Below are 18,870 nucleotides of genomic sequence, written 5' to 3' on the forward strand. Positions count from 1 at the left end.
CAGTTTACACTGCAGTTCAAATGATTTATCAGTTAATTGATGTTATCAGCCGATACAGGCTTATCAGTGATATTTTGGGCGATATATGTTGTCTAACATATATATGCTTTTTTTTTTTAAAGAACATTATGCAGTAAAAGATGCTTGGGGGTAATTCTGGAATAACATCATCATGTCGTGCGTAGTCAGACCCACTGGGTGCATCTCATTGTCACTGAGCCCAGGATGCACTGATGGTGCCCCTGCAAATTGTGACAGGGGATTTACTTTGGCAAACATTTGCATGGAACGAGGCAAGAATTGTCATTAAAATAGCTAAGAAATAGCTAAATGTGTGTAGCAGAAAGGAAAGAGAGAGTCAACTGAAATGAATTGCAGAAAGGAAAGATGACCATGGTTTGGACAATCATGTATTTTCCAGCAGAACTCAGTCTGACTCCACTGCTTACAACACTCTTGGTGCTCTCTGCAGTACATGTGGCAGAGTATGCAGTACAGCTAAGCAGACAGTGGTGTGGTGTCTCCACGGTAAATTGCAGAAAGTGCATTTCTTACTCCATCACTTTACCTTTTCAGTATAACTAGCGCATGTATAAAGGTGATCCGCAAATATATCCATATTTGAATTCAGCATAAATCAATCAATTTCAGTATCTGTCCAAAAAAGCTACAGTTGGTCAGAATGTAGATAATACCTTGGCGGGGGGGGGGGGGGGGGGGTAACAACTGAGGGGCTGTAGCAAGATATTACTTGGCAAAACCACAAACATAACCTCAACCATGGCCATCAAACACAATTAACATTTAGATCAATATCAAACAACAAACATATCACAATCGATCATGCTATTTGCTGCAGGGGGCTATTTAACTGCAAAGTACTACACTGTATGCCATAATTTATTCATTCACTTGCACATCCTGTGACTGTGGAGGTATTGTGATTAGATACGTGATTAGAACTGTTCTTTGTTTTCCAATGGACAGTTCAGTAACCATTAAAAAAAAATATGAGCATTACAGGTGACAAAAGCAAACCTTTATCCACATACCGTCAGAAAACTAATGCTTCAAAACAGCAAGAAATTGAGCTTACTTTAAAAAAGAAACAATCCAACATTTATTTCAAAGCTATCTCCACTTAAGGCTTTAAAGATTCATTTTTCCTTTTGTCTGTATCCAAAAATCCATCATGGTGCAAGCCTTGTTGAGCTATGACGGCAGATTTTGCAAGATAACACATTTTCCAGCAGTATGTCAGAATTTTAATGCTCAGTTTTCAGAACTGCACTCAGTTTGGGAAAAAATAATAATTAGTTTCAGTGTCTCTTGATTTTTGAGACAGAAGGGAGGGTTATTCCAGTTCCTACACTGTCTTTGAAGTCCCTCTCTGGACACTGAAATTCATCTCTGTGTATCAAAATTAAATACGTAGAAGTTTTCATGTTAGGGAAAATAATTCCCTTCTGCCTTTAAACAGCATAGATGTAACTCTACATCATTGCATCCTCCAGAATGTGCAGACCAATCCCTGTACTACTTGCAGCAGCTTGAGCACAACAGTTCGCCTGTGACCCTGCTAAAACACCGTAAAACTATTATGCATACTGTTTAGCCCTTCAAGTTGAGCTGACTGGTTCTTTAGGTTTGTTAAGTATAAAAATCTGGAGTTTCAATCGTGGAAAATGCTAAATCGCGACGTTCACTGTGTAGTTTGCTCATGATGTGTCTTCGAACATATAAAAAACACCATATGACAAGAAAACAAGGTAAAACATTTGATTTTCAACAGAGGAGCTATTTAAGTTTTCCATTGCCTTCAATAATATTGAATGCTCTGTAAGCAAATGGTGACTACTAAAGGAAAATTGGGAATTGATTATTGAGTCATCAGCAATAGAATGATGTCACAAGCAGCGTTATTAAATTAACTGCAGACATTTAGAAGGAGACGCTGCGACAAAACAGACTGCCATAACTATATTACGGCTAAATCTAGTTTGTTATTTATGTAGGTGGCCCTACACAAGCACTGGGATCATACAAACAGATGGTGGCATCTAGTAAACATGGTGGTCAGCGTGGACAGAGGCCATACACAAGTGCACATATGCACACTCCGACTCAGATTAATTGAGCTCTGCCTCGGGCTACTTCCAGTTGGAAAGACTCTATTAACCACATTACATGCTGCTAATTGACTTTGATGAATTTAGCAGAAGCTCGCATGTGAACATCGTTCACTTCCGATTTCAGGCTGGTGGAAATTGGGAATGATGGTGGAGAGGATATGGGAGAGTGAGGGGCAGCAGAGTTGAAGAGTTCAACCTCCTTGTATAATACTGGCTTCAAGCATTCAGAGCAATGCTGAGTTTTGACAAATGTTATGACAAAAGCTGACTGCCCTCATTTTTGTAATTTGTTCATTAACCTACATGTAAATAATAAAATATAATAAATCCCTCTTTACTTGTGTCTGTCTTTAAACCAGCTCTCTCCAATTCAAACATTCCCTTTCCATCTGGCAAGTACTTATCTATTATGCACCATTTTAAATTTCTATGTCCTTACGTTGTTATTATTAAAAACCAAATAGAATATGCTTCTGATTAGTATATCTGTGCAGGAATGCCCACTATGCATGATAAAGACAATCCTGCCCTCACCGTCTCCACTGTGGCTTCCCAGCACATTCCAGTTCTGGGGGATATCCAGGTTGGCCATGGCCAGGGCTACGCGGCGATCCATAGCCCAACGAGAGCTCTCCTGGCCCAGGTTGAAGAGGCTGCTCAGCTCCTTGTGATCGGTGGAGCTCAGGCAATGTCCATGGATTACCAGGTGCTCTGCCAGGTCCTGAGAATAAATCAGTCATGAATAAGATACCATCTGTGATTACTGGACGACTATAAAAAAAATTAAAAATACTTTTTAAACTACTGCTTCTCTGTATGTCTTTCTAAAGATACAACTATGCAACAAAATAGATTTCCTTTTAACTGATTCCTATCAAAAACAAGCATGTTTTGGAGATTTTTTCTTAATTATACCCCTTGACATGACAAAATGAGTGACTTTCCACTGATTCCACTAATAACTTTCAAACAATAATTTTATCCTCTTACCAAATACATATTTCTGGGAAACCTAATATGGGTTATTTCCACAGCATGCACACAAGAAGAATCTATGTACACACAGGTAGTTTTTAGTATATTAATACTCATCCATGTGTGAAATGTATATGATCGTATGTGCTCGTCTTCTTACCTGTGCATCATCGTGAACGTACTCTAATGAAGCCCCACCCACCCAGGTGAGAGGTGTGGTTTCAGAGCACAGATAGGCCTGGACAGACACCATCTCAGCCAGGTTATGTCCTAAAGAAAAACAAAAAGCTAGACTTAACACATTTATATCTGTCTGATGAGAAAAAAAATAGTATGAGACTTAAATTGGATTTTTTTCTCCAATGTGAGGCACTGGCTCCAACAAAAATATAGCAGACACAATGCTCCCAGTGACTGATTAACTATCTCAAAGTTCCTGGACTCTGTTACAAACAGTAATTAAATGAACTGAATATAACTGCTGCCCGAGTGCTAGAACATCTATCTGACAACGCATTTATGATTTGTGATAAATAGAACACGATTAAAATTCTACACACCACTAGTATGGGGCCTAGACGATGCTTGAGAATGTTAAACGTGTTTGAAAATGTTCTTTTTGTATGCAAACAAAGGCCTATATTTCTCTTATTGGTGTATAAGGAGATCTTATTCTATTAGTGCAGCTCTTATGGAGAGTACAGAGCCTTTAGGACAGCCTGCTGTCAGTGTCAACCTACACAGAGGCTCAGTAACAGTGACATATTGTTCCCTCCTGAGAGCAAGCTGATAAGACTCTGTGTCTTCTCCAGACCTCAAGTCATCAACAGTCTATGTATTAGAGTGTATGTGTGAAGATGTACCATTTGTGGCTATATCAGTATATAAGAGAAGAAAACCTGGGATTGTCAGGATGTGCAGTTTAATGTCTGACCATGATTTTGTAAAACACAACACTCCACATGTATACAACAACACACCTTACAGACATGTACGTACCAGGCACGATAAAGCAGAGCATGACATCACTCTGAGCCCTGGTGACATGGACCAGTGTGGATCCCTCCAAAACAACGTAGATCTCTGCATCCTCTGGCACCGAGTCTAAACCCTCCAGCAATGCAAACACCTTCGCCTCGCCCTGAGACAAAGAAAGGTGAGAGAGGTTGAGAGGTAAAATAAAAAAAAAAAATAGTGATGCTAGACAGCAAAAAATTACATCTATTCCTAAGTGTGGAAGCTCATTTCAAAGCACGACTTTACTCTGATGCAGTCGGTGTTGTATATTTCTGTCAAGTACACCAAATCCCCTGACAGCATGCCTCCAGAGGGTACAATAAAACATCTCCCCCTCAATAAAAACAGGAATGTCTTAGTGTCTACCGCAAAAACCTGCCCTGATCCCAACAGGCATGAGCACTTTAGATTTCTCATCTGAAGCAAAAAAAAGGTGAAACAGAGCAGAAGAGTCACACTGATACATAGAGTGATTAGTCACCTTCAAATCCTTTCTGTAGGTCAGGTGTGGGTGTGACAACATGTTATATGTTGACCTTACAAGACTGTAATTTGTTAGTCAAAAGGCCTCACTTGAGCTGTTCGGATTCTAGGTCACTGATTTGTCTAGGCCTGGGCATTGTTTAGTTTAACGCTTTTTAGAAGAACTGATAAGTTTTGATAGCAGGAGCCAAATGATAACATGGTAAAAAGAGGACAACACTAATAAATCACAAGCTAAAGTGATGTAAAACTGGCTGTGCCTGAAAATTGTGGTTTCTCTCTGGAACTATCAAAACAAAGAAGAGTTTAAAAAAAAGGGTTAACATATGTAAACATTCAGTGCCTACTTTTGGCACTAATATTTCAAAAATACTGGGCGTATAGATATATTTCTGTAACAAAACATTGCTGAGGTTAAACAAACCAGACATATGAATCATGCAAAAAGATTTCATATAGATATCCAACAAACACTACTAAACGCTGCATATTATGCACATATACAGGTTAACAGTTATATTTTGGGGTCCACCACAATATGTTAAATGCTTTAATAGTCAAAAAACACATTGAGGCCCTCCTCCTAAAGCTCTGATTGCACAGCTCAGCCAAGAACGCTGTTGGTTACTAACTTAGGCAGGTAAGGAGCAGTGCTTTCTGTGGCAGAGAATAACTCCCTTTGGGCCTTGTAAATTTACAGATCTTTTACGTGCCCAAAAAGCAATATCACACATTTAAGGGGCTGTTAAATATACAGTATGAATGCACTCACAAGCCAACAGCACACGACAATAGGATACTGAATCTTTGAAGAAGATCTGCTTTCAGATAGTTAAATATTTATTTATTGGATTCTAGACACTTAGGGACAGAAAGACAAGTTGTAAAGAAAATGCTGACATGCTGTCACAATACAAAGATTATATGGAAAATGTGAGCAAACAATGGTTGGAATGAACAAATAATTCCCCTGTTGATTAATCTCTCTTAATTATTTTCTCAGTTAATCGATTAGTTGTTTATTCTATAAAAGGTTAGAAAATGATGAAAAAAAGTTGATGAATGTCTCCTGAAGCCAAAGATAAAGACCTGAAAATGTCCTGTTTTGTCCTCAGTACAAAAATATTCAGTGTACTGTATAAGAGGAGAAAAGAAAGCAAAAAACATTTACATTTAAGCAGTTCCCAATTAGGGAATTTAGATTTTTTTCATAAAAATGTACTGACGTGAATTAGTTAATTATCAAAATGGTTGATGATGAATTAATTATTTGACAACTAATGGATTATTGCAGTTCCAGAGCCAACACTTGCCTGTTCACACATTCAGCAAATATAAGCAACATTAGCATTCATTTGGAGTCATGTTAGCATCCACCTGAGAAGTGTAAGTCCAATATTCACACTTTATTCCTTGTTAGTTCTTTAGCAGCTGAATCATCTGTGGATTTGTCTCTATGAGTAACTCTGGATAAATGTCTGCAGAGTGTAGATATCTAATGCAAATGAAATGCAATTCCAACATGAAACCTAAACAGCCACTTTCAATCCTTCAAAATAAAAAAATAAAACATTTCCCTGGGCCCCTAGCCATTGTATAGAGCTGCTGCCTTCTACCACCATCCAACAGTCACAGGGGAAGAAATCTATTGTAGAAGATATCAATTTGTCCACCTACAGTGGCCTCAATAGGCCACTGAATTTAGGCCACAAGACATACGGCGTGGGTTATTCTTGGAAACATATCAAACGACTGACGGAGGCAGGAGTAGAGGAGACAGGCTGGAGGAAAAAGGCACAGCAAGAATGCAAAAATAAATGTGAAAGGCAAAAAAAAATCCATCACAGACTAGTGCTTAATGGTAAAGTAGTATCGCTATCTTATCTCTTGAGAGTCTGTCTATTAGCCTTGCATCACCTCAATAGCTGACCTGGTTTCTCACGCTATGAAACTGAGAGGCTTTTCTCTTTACTTCTCTCGCTGTCTCTGATAAAGTCTGTGAGTAATCCTGCCTCCATTTCTCTCTGTCTCACCTAATCCATTCTCAAATACCAACTTCTTTATCCCTAGTCTTCTATTGTTTCACAAAGAGAACCGCAAATTAAAAAATTTCAACACAGCTTCTCCTGTGTCCTCATTAAGACTCCTCACGTCCGGATGATTGACCAGATGGTGACCACTAATGATGCCGTGGCTACTAGATGAAATACTGGACTTTAGAGTAGGGACGACGAGAAGCAGAGGGAGAATGGATTGGAACAGACTTTGAATCAGTTTATGTTGCATTAGGTGATATGATGTGTGCCAGTGTGGCCATATGCTACTTTTCACTTTGTCATCCTCTTTGGCACAGATGCTCATGAATGTTTGCACATAGTTGATCTCAGAAGTTTGAACACACTCAAATTGAAATCAATAACACCAATATTTCACCACTCTACAGCTTTCATGTTAGCAAACTATAGTTTTGATAAGTCGGTTAGAACTTCTACTTTGCCCAAGGTACAAGTGATTTTTCCAACCATTATATTTGGACAGATTATTTAGCTTTTAATTCAATATATGACATTTTCAGCAGGTCAGAATGTTACTTACTCTAAACATACTGCGCCTTTGAACAGCACTGAAAATTCCAGAAAAGTATGTCACATCTTTTGAAGCTTCTAACTAATTAGTCTGTTGAAAATGTACCTGTAGCTGCATTTTAAGGCCTATCCTCATACTTAATGCTTCTTTGGTTGACACAAAAAGACAATCAAGATAAAATCTGCCAATACCACAATAAAAAAAACAACAACACAGCATCCCTGTGCCTCCGTACATGAACAGAGAGAGCGTATTGTGTCTCTTCTCTAGAAACTAATGCACTTTGGTCCAAAAACTGCAAATCCAGCATCATGCGAACGTGTATCTAATTCTACAGTAAACTGAGTCCTCCATCAACATAACCTTAAAGGCTGCTCAGCAAGAAGAAACAACCAAAACAGACTACAGAATGTAAATATACAGGTGGAAAAGGATGTTATTTTCTGGGAGAAATGTCCTTTGGTCTGATGAAGTCTTTGTCCATCATGACCATCGCTATGTTTTGGAGGAAAAAGGCAGGGCTTGCAAGTCAGAAAAACACCATCCCTACAGTGAAGCACGGTGGTGGCAGCATCATGTTGTGGAGTGGTTTTGCTATGAGAGAGGACTGATGCACTTCACCAAACAGTTGATGTCATCTAGGATGGAAAATATGCGGGCTAGATAGAAGAAAAATCAAGACATGAGTTTGAAATTTAAATCTAAAGAATGGGTCTTGAAGATAAACATGGACCCAAGCACACTTCTAGATTTGTGGGAAAAAAGGACAACAGAGTTAAGGTACTGGAGTGTCCATTCTGATCTCAATTTAATAAAATGATTGAGCAAAGAGGATGAAACCCGATTTGGGTACACCTGTTTTATAATTAGGAATAGGCCGAAAATTCTACAAGTGATGATGAGAAGTTTGTTGAAGGCTCTCCAAGGCATTTGACCCAAATTAAACAATTAAAAGCCAATGATATCAAATACTAACAAAGTATATGTAAACATCTGACCCACTGTGAATGCGATCAAGGAAAAAAAGAAGAACTAAATAATTTTCTCTATCATCATTCTGTGATTTCATATTCCTAAAACATAGCAGTGATAATAACTGACTTCAGACAAGGAATGTTGATTTTGATTAAATGTGGGGAAATATGGAAAAACTGAGCCAAAATGTACTCATCAATTGCTAGTAGGTGGATTACCATCCAGTTCGGCATCGATATCTATGTTGCACAAAGGAATTAATTATCTGTCATTCATATAGCACCAACTTGCAGGTAAAAGTTTCCATGAATGTAATAAAATACCTCAGCCTTGGTAGACAGCTTGATCTGCAGTGCAACAATGAATCCATCTATTCTGATATCTTTGGTGAATTACCGAATTTTCGTCTGGTTACAAAAGCAGGTGGTTCTAAGTGAAATAGCTCAATAACTATGACTCAGGTTGCAATGAAAGTTGGTGAAAGTTGTCAGTTATCATGACCCATATTTGGCTTATGGTCAAATACCTGAAAAAAAACTAACCACTTTCCCACTCACGTCATGAAGTTTACCTTATAAACACTGGGACATAAGCACTGTCACTGTGAGCATCTTAGCAAGCTCATGTTCACAATATACTCCAAAACTCAGAATTGCAAAACCACTTTAGATTAGCTTTGTTCAAACACAAGTTGGCTTTCTACAGTTACACAATCTACTCTCTGCATTTAAAAATGAGCTGTTACACAGTATTGACAGAGTTGGTTTTTCATTACACAAAAAGGACAAGATGGTTTTTCCACACTGACCATTTGGCGACCTTTCGGTAACCTTGTGAAAAAGAAAAAGCATGAAAAATGATTCAACTGAATTGAAAACACTGTGAGGAATGTATTGTCCCTTTGATCCCAGAGAGGCATTAGTTCTCATCAATGTTTGCTTACATTGTTAAGATCCCAAACTGAAACCAATAATGTTTGATTGCAGTCGTGTCCTGTTTGACTAGAGCTAAATCACAGACAACAGATCCATTCAAAGGTTTACCACAACCAGAAACACCACAGATCAAACGGATGGCAAATACTACGTGAGTTTACTGCGGATGAATCATACAGTTACTGATTTGCTAGTTACAAACACAAATGCCAGGCTGCTATTGTCCCTGTTGTGCTGATGGATTTGTTTTTCTAAGAAACTTTGATTTACTCCTCATATAATCCAACAGCAAAACCAAGAAATGTTTTATCAAAAGACACATTAAGCCGACAACATCAAGTTTCTGTTTATCACAGTGACTCGAGTGACAAATCTGAGGACAGGTTTGCCATGTGGGGTCACTGAGGATGTATTCTAGTCAACTTAAATAAACTGAAATTTCATGTACTGGACTGATGCACGAGCAGAACACAATTCGAACAATGAATTAAAGTTTATTCTAAATGAGGCTGCTGATCTCTCACTGCATTCCAAACTCTATTTGCAGACATTTTCCACTGGGATAACCAACTCCTGAGATTAATTGGAGAAGCTGAACTTGACTGCAAACTGGAGCGCATACTTACATACAGAGGCACTTTCCTTCTGCTCAGCTCCATCTGCACAGAAACTGCAAGCAAAGACAGACATTAAAGTACATAGGTAAGAGTCAAAAATGAAACAACAGAGGCAAACACATGCTCAGTGAAGCCATGTGACTCCTTATTACCTCTTTGGTTATTTTGGTTATTCTGCCTTTTCCTCTGATCTCAAAGAGATTATCAAACCTTTTATGTGCCAACCAAAGTCAGGGATCCTCTGAAGAGACAGGATAATCTTTTGATCCCAAGTATGTGAATAATGATTTTAATGATGATACTTTCTGCCTCGGTTTGTAGAGACTGTACCAGAACACCAAATGTGCTCAAATCTGATATGCAGGCAGTCTAATAATGTGTGTGTGTGTCGGGAGGAAATCGATAGACTATCAGTGCTGCAGGGTTCAGATCTGTTCTTCATCAGTGCTCACTTCCTTAACTGGACACAACAGCAAAGTCTAAACATACTCCAACAATTATTTTTTTTATAGCAGTTGCTTCCTGTGTAATCACATTCTGTTTTGCATTTACATTTCTACATTTAGAATGATAATAAATCAATTGCTTTGCCCAATTTTCTAAGTGTGAAAGCTATATGACACAGCAAAATTGCTCATCACAGTTGGGATGTCACTGGCTCTATAGTGGCTATTTTTTAATCAGACAGCTCAAACAGTTTTACTTTAACTGTATTTATGTGCTTTTCCCTCATGATTCAAAGTATTTCAACTCATATTCTAATGCTGACCTATTTAGCTGCAGAATAAATGGGAGGCTGTTTTAAAAGGTTGACACATTAGCAAACTGTCAGAAGAAACATAAGAAGAAACGGTTAAGATTTCAGTACAAAGGAGGATTACTGATTTACCTACCTTGACAGGAGATCCGGCAGAAGAAACCCGATGGCACGCTGCAATTCTGCACAAAAAAGCCCTTAATTCAGATCCATCCTCCTGGTGAAAACTGCTAATTCAAGTGTCAGTGCTAAGGACACAAGTTCAGAAACAACCTTCAGTCGCTGCTGTCTGCAGTCTGAGCTCCAGACTCCTCTGACAGCAGCATCTCCCTCTTTCTCAGTTGATGCTTTCTGCCTGCTCAAATGCAAATTCCTCCCTCCAAGTGAAAGTTCAGTTTCTTTGAGGATACAGCGACCTCCAGTGGAAGAAGAGTAGCAGAGAAAATCTTTGAACCTTCACCATCTGTGGAAATTTACTAACCACACAAGTGACCCCATTTTTCCACCTGTTAGAACACAGTTCCAATCACACAGTTGCAATATGACAAAGATTTATTTTTATCTGCTTATAAAACAATATCAGATATTCAATGTGAACTCATTCACACACTCAAGCACACACACACACATTTACAAATTGAAAATGTAATTACAAGACTGACAAAAGCAATGCTTTGCTTTACATCCACACATTCAGAGATTCTTCATACAGTAAATGCATGTTCTCTTTGAATAAGAACATCCCTAGAACACAGTCTCTTAAAACCTATATCAAAATATTTCTGTCTGAAGTTTATGACATGTAGCCTGTCATGTCAGGAAGTGTGTGTCTGATGTTTCAAAAGGGCTGTAAAGGCACTGTAACCCAGTCTGAAGCAGTTGTTCCCCTCTGTAAGTCTCAGGTGACTTGAGGCTGTGGTCTTGAGGTACTTGCTTCTCCCTGAGACAGTCCGTTGGACCTGCTGACACTAGAACACGGGACCTCCATCTTCGGGAGGGAGGACGCAAACATTGTGTCCAACATGCCCAGAACCTCCACAAGTTCCTTCTGGTAGTCTATCTCTCGCTCCAGCAGTTCCTGCATACGCAGCAGCTGTCGGTCTATGACTGGTGACTGGCCCAGTATCGACCGATAGATGTCCAGGATCATCTCAGCTGCTACTACAAGCACAGGAGCGAACCTCACATCAACCAAGTTCCTGGAGAAGAAGCAGAATAATGCAATGACTTGGCAATGTTTTGTGCATGATTTGACACAGAAACGCACACAGCCTAACTAAAAATCATACAACACCACATTCCAGTGATGAGCCAAAACATTATGAGCACCCCTGCCTAATATGTTGTTGGTCCTTCATGTGACACCAAAACAGCTCCGACCTAAGGTGTTAGGAGCAGAATATTTGTTATTTAAAGGTCCCCTATTATACTCATTTTAATCAAGCTAAAGTTAGCCTCATGTGTGCCTACAATGTGTATTTCAAGTGTTACCTAAAATACTGCACAGATTATTCATGCTACCACGCTTTTGTTGCTTCTAGTTGTGGTTTCAGTGTGCAGCTTTAAGTTCAGCTGTTCTGTGAGTGATCCAAACCCAATTTTAACACTCAGTTTTTGAGGCACATTCCAGGTAAGAGCTCAAAGCAATCCCACTGTCATCTTCCTGGGGGCTCTGACATTGACTTCTCCATGACATTATTTCAGGGACTGGTTATAGTTGGCGATATATTAGCATGGCTGCTCCATCTCGGACAAAATGTACACAAACCAAGCGCTGATTATGTAGGGAAGAAAACAACTCGGAATCTGTCACTGACAACAGCTGGCTACTTGCTGTTGTGTATCAAGTTTGTGGAGCTGTTCAGTCAAACAGGATATACAGATGTCCATGATTTTCCTGATTTTTGGTAGTTTCTTAAAATGTATGAACACTAATGTCACCAACAGGGAACGAACTACTGAGCTGCCGATTCAGTGTCGTCTTGAAAGCGTATTCCTTATTTCCTTTTCATACCATTCCAATCCTTGATGAACTCACGCACTGAACAAATATTTATTGTGTATTATATATTGTGGTGTGGGTTAAGTTAGGCCTTAGGATGAAGACTGGGATTGGCAGAGAGGAACCCAGAGAAGGAGAAGAAACCATGGCACAACAGCATGAGAGAAACATTTCCTGATCTGTGGAGAAAGTAAGGAAAGGAAGAGAGGATCTTTTCTCCTTTTTGTGCCTTTCTGGACATGTAGATGTAAAATCGAAAACAACGAAAAACTCAATTTTATGTAATATGGCCCTTTTGAGTTGGAAGCTGGAGGTACCACAGGTCACAGTGGTTCCAACAAATCTCCTTGGCTCCTCTACATCCAGCCTGATGACTGCACAAACCAACTGCAGAACCAGATCTTGATATGTGCTGCTGTTGTTTCAACTTATTCATTTCATCTGTGAGGGATCATAATGTTTTGGCGCGTCGGTGATGGCGAGATCCCGATAAAGTCTGCTTGAGCAACACAGTTTTATTTGCGTCTTACCCTATGAGGAAGCTGAGTAACCGAGAGAGCTGCTGTTCATCTCTTCCTGCCAGTGCATTCTTCAGCGTTCCTCTTCGATCCAGCTCTTTCATAACAGCCAATGGAACCTCAGGGTTTCGCAGTCTTATCCATTTCTAGAAACAAAATGAATCCCGCTTGTGCGTTAACAAACCGGAAAAGGGCAGCATGAAAACTAGACGGAATCTTGAGAAATTTGCGATCTTGCTGCTCATGCTACAGAAGCATGAAAGGCATACCTCCAGAGCGCAATCCAAAGCCTTGGACACATTAAATTTCTTGAGCTGTTTGTCATATTTGGCCAAATATTGTTTCACTGGCTTACTGACAAGATAATCATCCTAGAAAAGGAAGGAAGGAAGAAAGAAATGCTCAGGGGGAAAAAAAAAAACTTATACAAATTTCGGAGCAAGCAGAAAGAACAGGATTCAGCGAACATCAGACAGTTTGACTTTTCAAACATAATAACTGAGCAGGAAACATCCCATCTCACACTGTTGACTAAAGCTGCTACATTTAACTGAATATAAGCTCACCTGTTTAGGGATGTAATTCTTCCCTTTCACAAAAACACGGTATGACGGTCGCCGCCTCTGCTGGCCACTTATTTCCCTCGACTCTTCAGGACTTTTCCTGTGTTTGATACTCAGCATACTGTTGGTCATTCCCACCACAATGGACTGGTCATCCGGCTGAGGAGAAGAACACATTTATAGTTCTACTACGAGAACTTAAGATTTATTTCCTCCCTCCACACAGACACATCGCTTTTAGGAGCAGCTCTAACAAAGTTCATTTCAGACTGAGCTATGACTGATGCAGCAATATAGTGGAATATCATAAACTTGGAATAAAAAAACATTAATATTCATTTTGCTGGTTAAAGCTGTGACAGAGTTTCTTTTTGTGATGATTGGAAGAGAAAAGTGCATAAAGGCCAAAGTGAAGAAACCCTTTATGAGTTCACTATCGGAGGTTGCACACTGTGCTCTAGAAAGCCCAAACCAAGAGGAGAGGATGTACTGTCTCATCTGCTTTTGATTTAGTTCACAAGCAGTGCCTGATATTTCTGCAGGCCGCCTCAGAAACTGAACCTATCTTTGCAGAGCTGATCTCTCAAATCACAGCTCGCTCTGTTTTTTTTTTTTTTAAGTTTACAGACCAAAGTAGGTCAAATAAGGTGCTTCCCACAATGGATGACTATAACTAACAATCACATAATAATGAGTGTGTTTCTTACAGCCAAAGCCAGACTGAGGATAGAGGCAGCATAGTCGAAGTTGTGGACCGCTTTGTAGTTTGTTGTGCTGTACACCTTTACATGCCTGAAAGACAAACAGAGGCTCTGCATTACGTCAAATCCATTCATTTGTTCAGCTTTAGTTTACACAGGGTGGTCCAATCAGAGCAGTTTGCATGGACACCTTGTGCACACAGGACTGTTCCTAGAAATACAATTCATCAAGTCCTCAGCTGCCCAGACAGACACAGTGGCCTCTGAGCTCCACATTTTAATTTTTTCACAGCAGACTGTTTTTATTTGCCTGCTATGTTAGAAATGCTTCCTCCACATACAGCTGTGCAGGTACCTGTCCAGAGAGGCTGACAGCAGTCTCTGTCCGTTGCTGCTGAGTGCCAAACAGGTGACAGTTTTGTGATGGTTCCTCAGTGAAACCAGCGGCTGGCCTCCTTTTAGCAGATCCCACACTTTCACATAGCGTCCACCTAAAGAGAGGGATAAAAAAAAAAATTGGGAATTCATTTTTTTTATGAACCAACTGGATAGGTAAATACGAAATCCAATGTGTGTATAAATGCAGTAATTTTCATAAAGGCAGTGGTGCAAGAAGAAGTATTTTAGGTTTGTCTCAACTGGAATAACAATGAAGCATAAAATGGACTTAAACGCTGTTGTCTGCCTTATTGGTCCTAGTTTGTCTAGGCCTAAAACGATTTTAAGCTTTCCTACTTGTGTTATGTCCTACACATCAACCTGTTTAAGGCTGAACGAGACAGCTGATCATAAAACGCTTAAACGCTGTTGAGACAAGTCAACACATTTTCTGGATGCGTTGTCTGAACATGATTATACTGGCGACTACCTGCAGAGACCAGGAGTCCCTCAGAGGGGTAGAGCAGGAGGCTCTCTACTGGCTGGCCGTGGTCCATGGTCATCACACTCTTATCCACTCTGGCATCAAACACTTTCAGTGTGTGGTCGTATGATCCTAAGAAAATATATATTGATAATTACACAAACACAGAACAAACTTTTTCTCTATGGCATGCATCCTTCCACCTGCAGTGGCACGGATTCAACAAATCAAGAGTAGCATTTGGTGTGTGATTACTTACTTTGTTTGTTTCTGCTGTAGACGCTGACTTTGCATATTAATTAGTTTTTCTAGTTGTATCATTTACTTTTTTTCCCTTAAATATAGACTTTTGTGATTACTAATTTTTTCATATTTGTTGCTTTATGAAGAAAACATGCAAGATCATTCCTGCAGCCTGTAGTGCTACATATGTGCTGCTAACACATCATAAACCTGGTGGTCCATATTACCTTTCAAAAGCTAAATGTTAGTAGATTTTCTGTGACAAATGGCTTCCTGGCTGGGAAAAAGATAATCCAAGGAAACACCAGACATCATTACTGACGGGCCAAGAAGTGACCTTCTGATAATCCCCTTACGCTAGTTCCATTTCATTTGAAAAAAAACTGAGCTTCCATCTCACCAGTAATGAAAAGGTCTCTGTTGAGTTTGCTTGTGACACCACAACGAATGTAATCTGTGTGTTCTTGGTAGACATTTAGATCAGTGGCATTTGGGATGTCCCAAAGTCGGCAGGTGTAGTCATCTGACCCTGTGAGGATCTGATAACGGTCTGAGGTGAAGTCTGTCACATGTACAGCCCTGAGAAAAAAATAAAATAAGAGACAATTTTACCACCAGTCCATGATCAGAAACGTATGAGTCAGTGAGACAGCTCACATGTTGTCAGAATTCTTGCGATCATCATGAACTTCAGTCGATGGATCACTCAAGATTTCATCATTCAACATTTCCATCACTACACAACTCCAAACAACACTGTTGCTTAGTCTCCTGCACTCTTGAGCAGGACAGCAGCTTAGAATGAAAGATATTTTGTAGTTTGATGGCCGTTCTATGCAGTGTGTAAACTTACTGAAACTGGTTCTGCAAATTGAGAGAAGACGTAGAAATTCAAATTATATTATGCAGTAGTAATTAAGCTGCGAAAGGCTCAACAGAATTGTCACATTTGATTACTAAAGTCTAATTGCTTAAATCGAAGGCAACTCCTTGGTTCTTGAGGATTTTTTTCTCATCCAAGGGTTTTCTCAGTTCAAACTGGTGGGGAGTTCCAAATATTCATTTCAGGTCCCCTGAATGTCCTTCCCCACCCAAAACTCGCATTAACTAACGTTAAGGAAACACTTAAAATTCCCTGTCAGTCAAAGCTGAGGAAGAACCTTAGATGCGAGGTAAATCATCTTCAAGAGCCAAAAAGAAGTCAAGTTATCTTGACTTCACAGCAGAAATGAGCACGGTGCCAAGAAAAAAGTAACATTCTTATTGATTTTCCTTAATTTGCTAAAGATTAGCAAAATGATACTGACAAAAACAGAAGACACATGGGTATTCAATGCATTTTCAGCAAATCTTTACTCATCCAAGGAAGAAAATTCAACTTAAAGTGGAGAAAGGATTTGTTCTCTCACCAACAGCAGCACAGCTCTAGCCTGAGACTGACTTTTCACACATTTCCTACTAACTTAACCAACATAATCTCTGCAGGTGCTCAAGATGTAGCAGGACCATTTTGGAACACTCAGTATTCAGTCTAGGACAGGACAACTAAAACATAATCAGACAGTGACATGTATGATACATACTTTGTGTGTCCTCTAAACATCCTGAGTGCCACCTTGCCGCTGACGTCAAACAGCCGGACGACAGAGTCCTCGCATCCTGCCACCAGCAGCTGACCATCTGACCTGAACCTGCCACAGTATGCAGTGTCCTTAAAGCGCGTAAATGTCTTGACAGGCTCCTGGGAGGATGGCCCATAAATGTGGATCTGTAAAAAAAACAAGTGTTTGGATGAGAACAAATCATAAAAAAAATGTTGAATATTTATTTCTTTATTACTCATCAAGGAATGAACTGACTTGAACCAGAATTATCTACAAAATATACACAGATCAAACTCAGTGAATACAAGTAATCTAAATGAATACAAGTAAAGGCAACATACTCGTGTGAATGCAGTCACGGCAAAATTATGTGGAGTCACGGGGGAGAAGTCTATGTTTGTGATGGCTCCAAATTCTTTTATCTGGACTGGTGCCTGTAAGAGGGAGAACAAATGCATATTGCTGAGACTGAGCAACAACAATAAAGATACATTTATTTCAACTCTGAGACAGAGCAGAATATAAGACATTCATTAGTTTATAGTCATATTAAAACAGTATACAGCAGTAGAGACTTACTTTGTAGTTTTTCCAGTAGAGTGTGTCTTGTGTGACTTTCTCTCCTAGTTTTGGGTAAACTGGGATTTTTGTAGGTTTAAATGAAGCCATTTCTGTGAAGTTCACACAACAGTTTTTATCTGTGGGGATACAAAAACGCAAACTTGAATATTTATTAATATTTATATTAGAGCTATGATATCTGGGTTATGTAACCTCCTAAACCTTGTGAGTACTACAAACTTTGCAGTGCAGGTCAATAACATTCAAATCCATATAAATGTTCTGTACTTTTCTGTCAAAGATTCAAAAATATGACAGGCAAAATCTTCGGGGAGTGATACAAAATTATGCACGTCAAAAACATGGTAAACAAATATTGTTTTGATCCACCAGAACATAATCTGCACACAGACAGAATGATACAGTTCACATTAAACTGTTTTTCAAAACAGCATCAGAATCCACCAAACTATAAAATTAAACTTACAAAAGGTAGCTGCTTCATTATAAAGCAGTTCTGATTTTGCCCAAAATATTTTAAAAATAAAAACAGCTAAGCTCATTATTTTCCCAATAGCTACAAATATCGTTCCAGATTTGAAATGAAAAGCAACTTATTGGACAGACTGCGACCCAACGTGTTCAACACAGCACAACTTAGTTAGCATGTGAGCTTTAGCCGGCTAGCATGTTCTACTAAACTGCGTTCTGCTGATTCTCACCTTTGAACGGAAACGTCCAGGAGTGCCAACTTTTATTTCAGGTATGATCTGCTGAAATTAGATGATACTGAGATTGGTTTGTTTAAGTAAACCAAAAGGTGCTCATTTTAACGAGTGATCACGTTGCATCTCGGTGCATAGGAGGACGCCATGACTATAAACGTCACTATGTCTTCTTCTTCTTTGACTATATTGACGGCAGACTGGACGTCACGAAGCGTAATGCTGCCCTCCACCGTCAGGTAAACAGAATGAGTCACTTCAGTTCATATTTTTGAGAATTATCCAATCTAAAGCAAAAAAAACTACACAAACAACCAAAAAATATTCAAGATAAGCTTCAAAAATAACTGAAGGTTATTCAGAAAAAAATTATCAATCAATCAAAGTTTATTTACATGTATCTTTTCAAACAAACCAAACAAAGTGAACAATTCTCTTTTACAGTAGTAACCCGAATTTTTAACAACCCATAACAAGTTGCATTAAAAAAAGATAAAATTACTATTTGAGACATTATTAAACAAACACAACCAAATTTCGGAAAAGGAAGTGGAATTATGAAATATTTCTAAAATTACTATTTATAATGAATATTAAATACCTTTTGTGATAGA

General features: G+C 39.1%; 2 protein-coding genes across 5 annotated transcripts in view; both read right to left on the reverse strand.

Moving 5' to 3' along the window:
- Nucleotides 1–10,836, reverse strand: part of LOC110960521 (rho guanine nucleotide exchange factor 28-like) — a 48,939-nt gene extending 38,103 nt beyond the window's left edge. For 2 of the 3 annotated variants that reach the window (XM_051950829.1, XM_051950828.1), the window contains exons 1-5: nt 10,614–10,835; nt 9,730–9,773; nt 4,107–4,248; nt 3,268–3,377; nt 2,667–2,853 (exon numbers count right to left, since the gene is read on the reverse strand). In XM_051950829.1, the coding sequence (XP_051806789.1) occupies nt 2,667–2,853; nt 3,268–3,377; nt 4,107–4,248; nt 9,730–9,762 (472 nt within the window). In that variant the 5' untranslated portion in view covers nt 9,763–9,773; nt 10,614–10,835. Of the gene's footprint in view, nt 1–2,666; nt 2,854–3,267; nt 3,378–4,106; nt 4,249–9,729; nt 9,774–10,613 lie in introns of all 3 variants that reach the window. The other variant, XM_022207780.2, reaches the window with a different exon arrangement.
- A 175-nt stretch (nt 10,837–11,011) lies between these two features.
- On the reverse strand, nt 11,012–18,428 carry utp15 (UTP15 small subunit processome component). Of its 2 annotated transcripts, none has more exons than XM_022207782.2 (12): nt 18,254–18,428; nt 17,550–17,641; nt 17,312–17,404; nt 16,950–17,134; nt 15,767–15,945; nt 15,130–15,255; nt 14,617–14,752; nt 14,268–14,352; nt 13,564–13,719; nt 13,267–13,368; nt 13,010–13,143; nt 11,012–11,676 (listed from the first exon to the last, which is right to left on the reverse strand). In XM_022207782.2, exons 2-12 carry the CDS (start codon nt 17,637–17,639, stop codon nt 11,376–11,378), a joined length of 1,587 nt encoding a protein of 528 aa, XP_022063474.2. In that variant the 5' UTR covers nt 17,640–17,641; nt 18,254–18,428; the 3' UTR covers nt 11,012–11,375. The 2 variants fall into 2 exon arrangements, with proteins under 2 accessions (XP_022063474.2, XP_022063473.2); XM_022207781.2 differs by having other exon boundaries at nt 17,550–17,668.
- Nucleotides 18,429–18,870: the final 442 nt, after the last annotated feature.

Source organism: Acanthochromis polyacanthus, chromosome 7 (assembly GCF_021347895.1).
Source record: "Acanthochromis polyacanthus isolate Apoly-LR-REF ecotype Palm Island chromosome 7, KAUST_Apoly_ChrSc, whole genome shotgun sequence".
Classification (NCBI taxonomy): domain Eukaryota; kingdom Metazoa; phylum Chordata; class Actinopteri; family Pomacentridae; genus Acanthochromis; species Acanthochromis polyacanthus.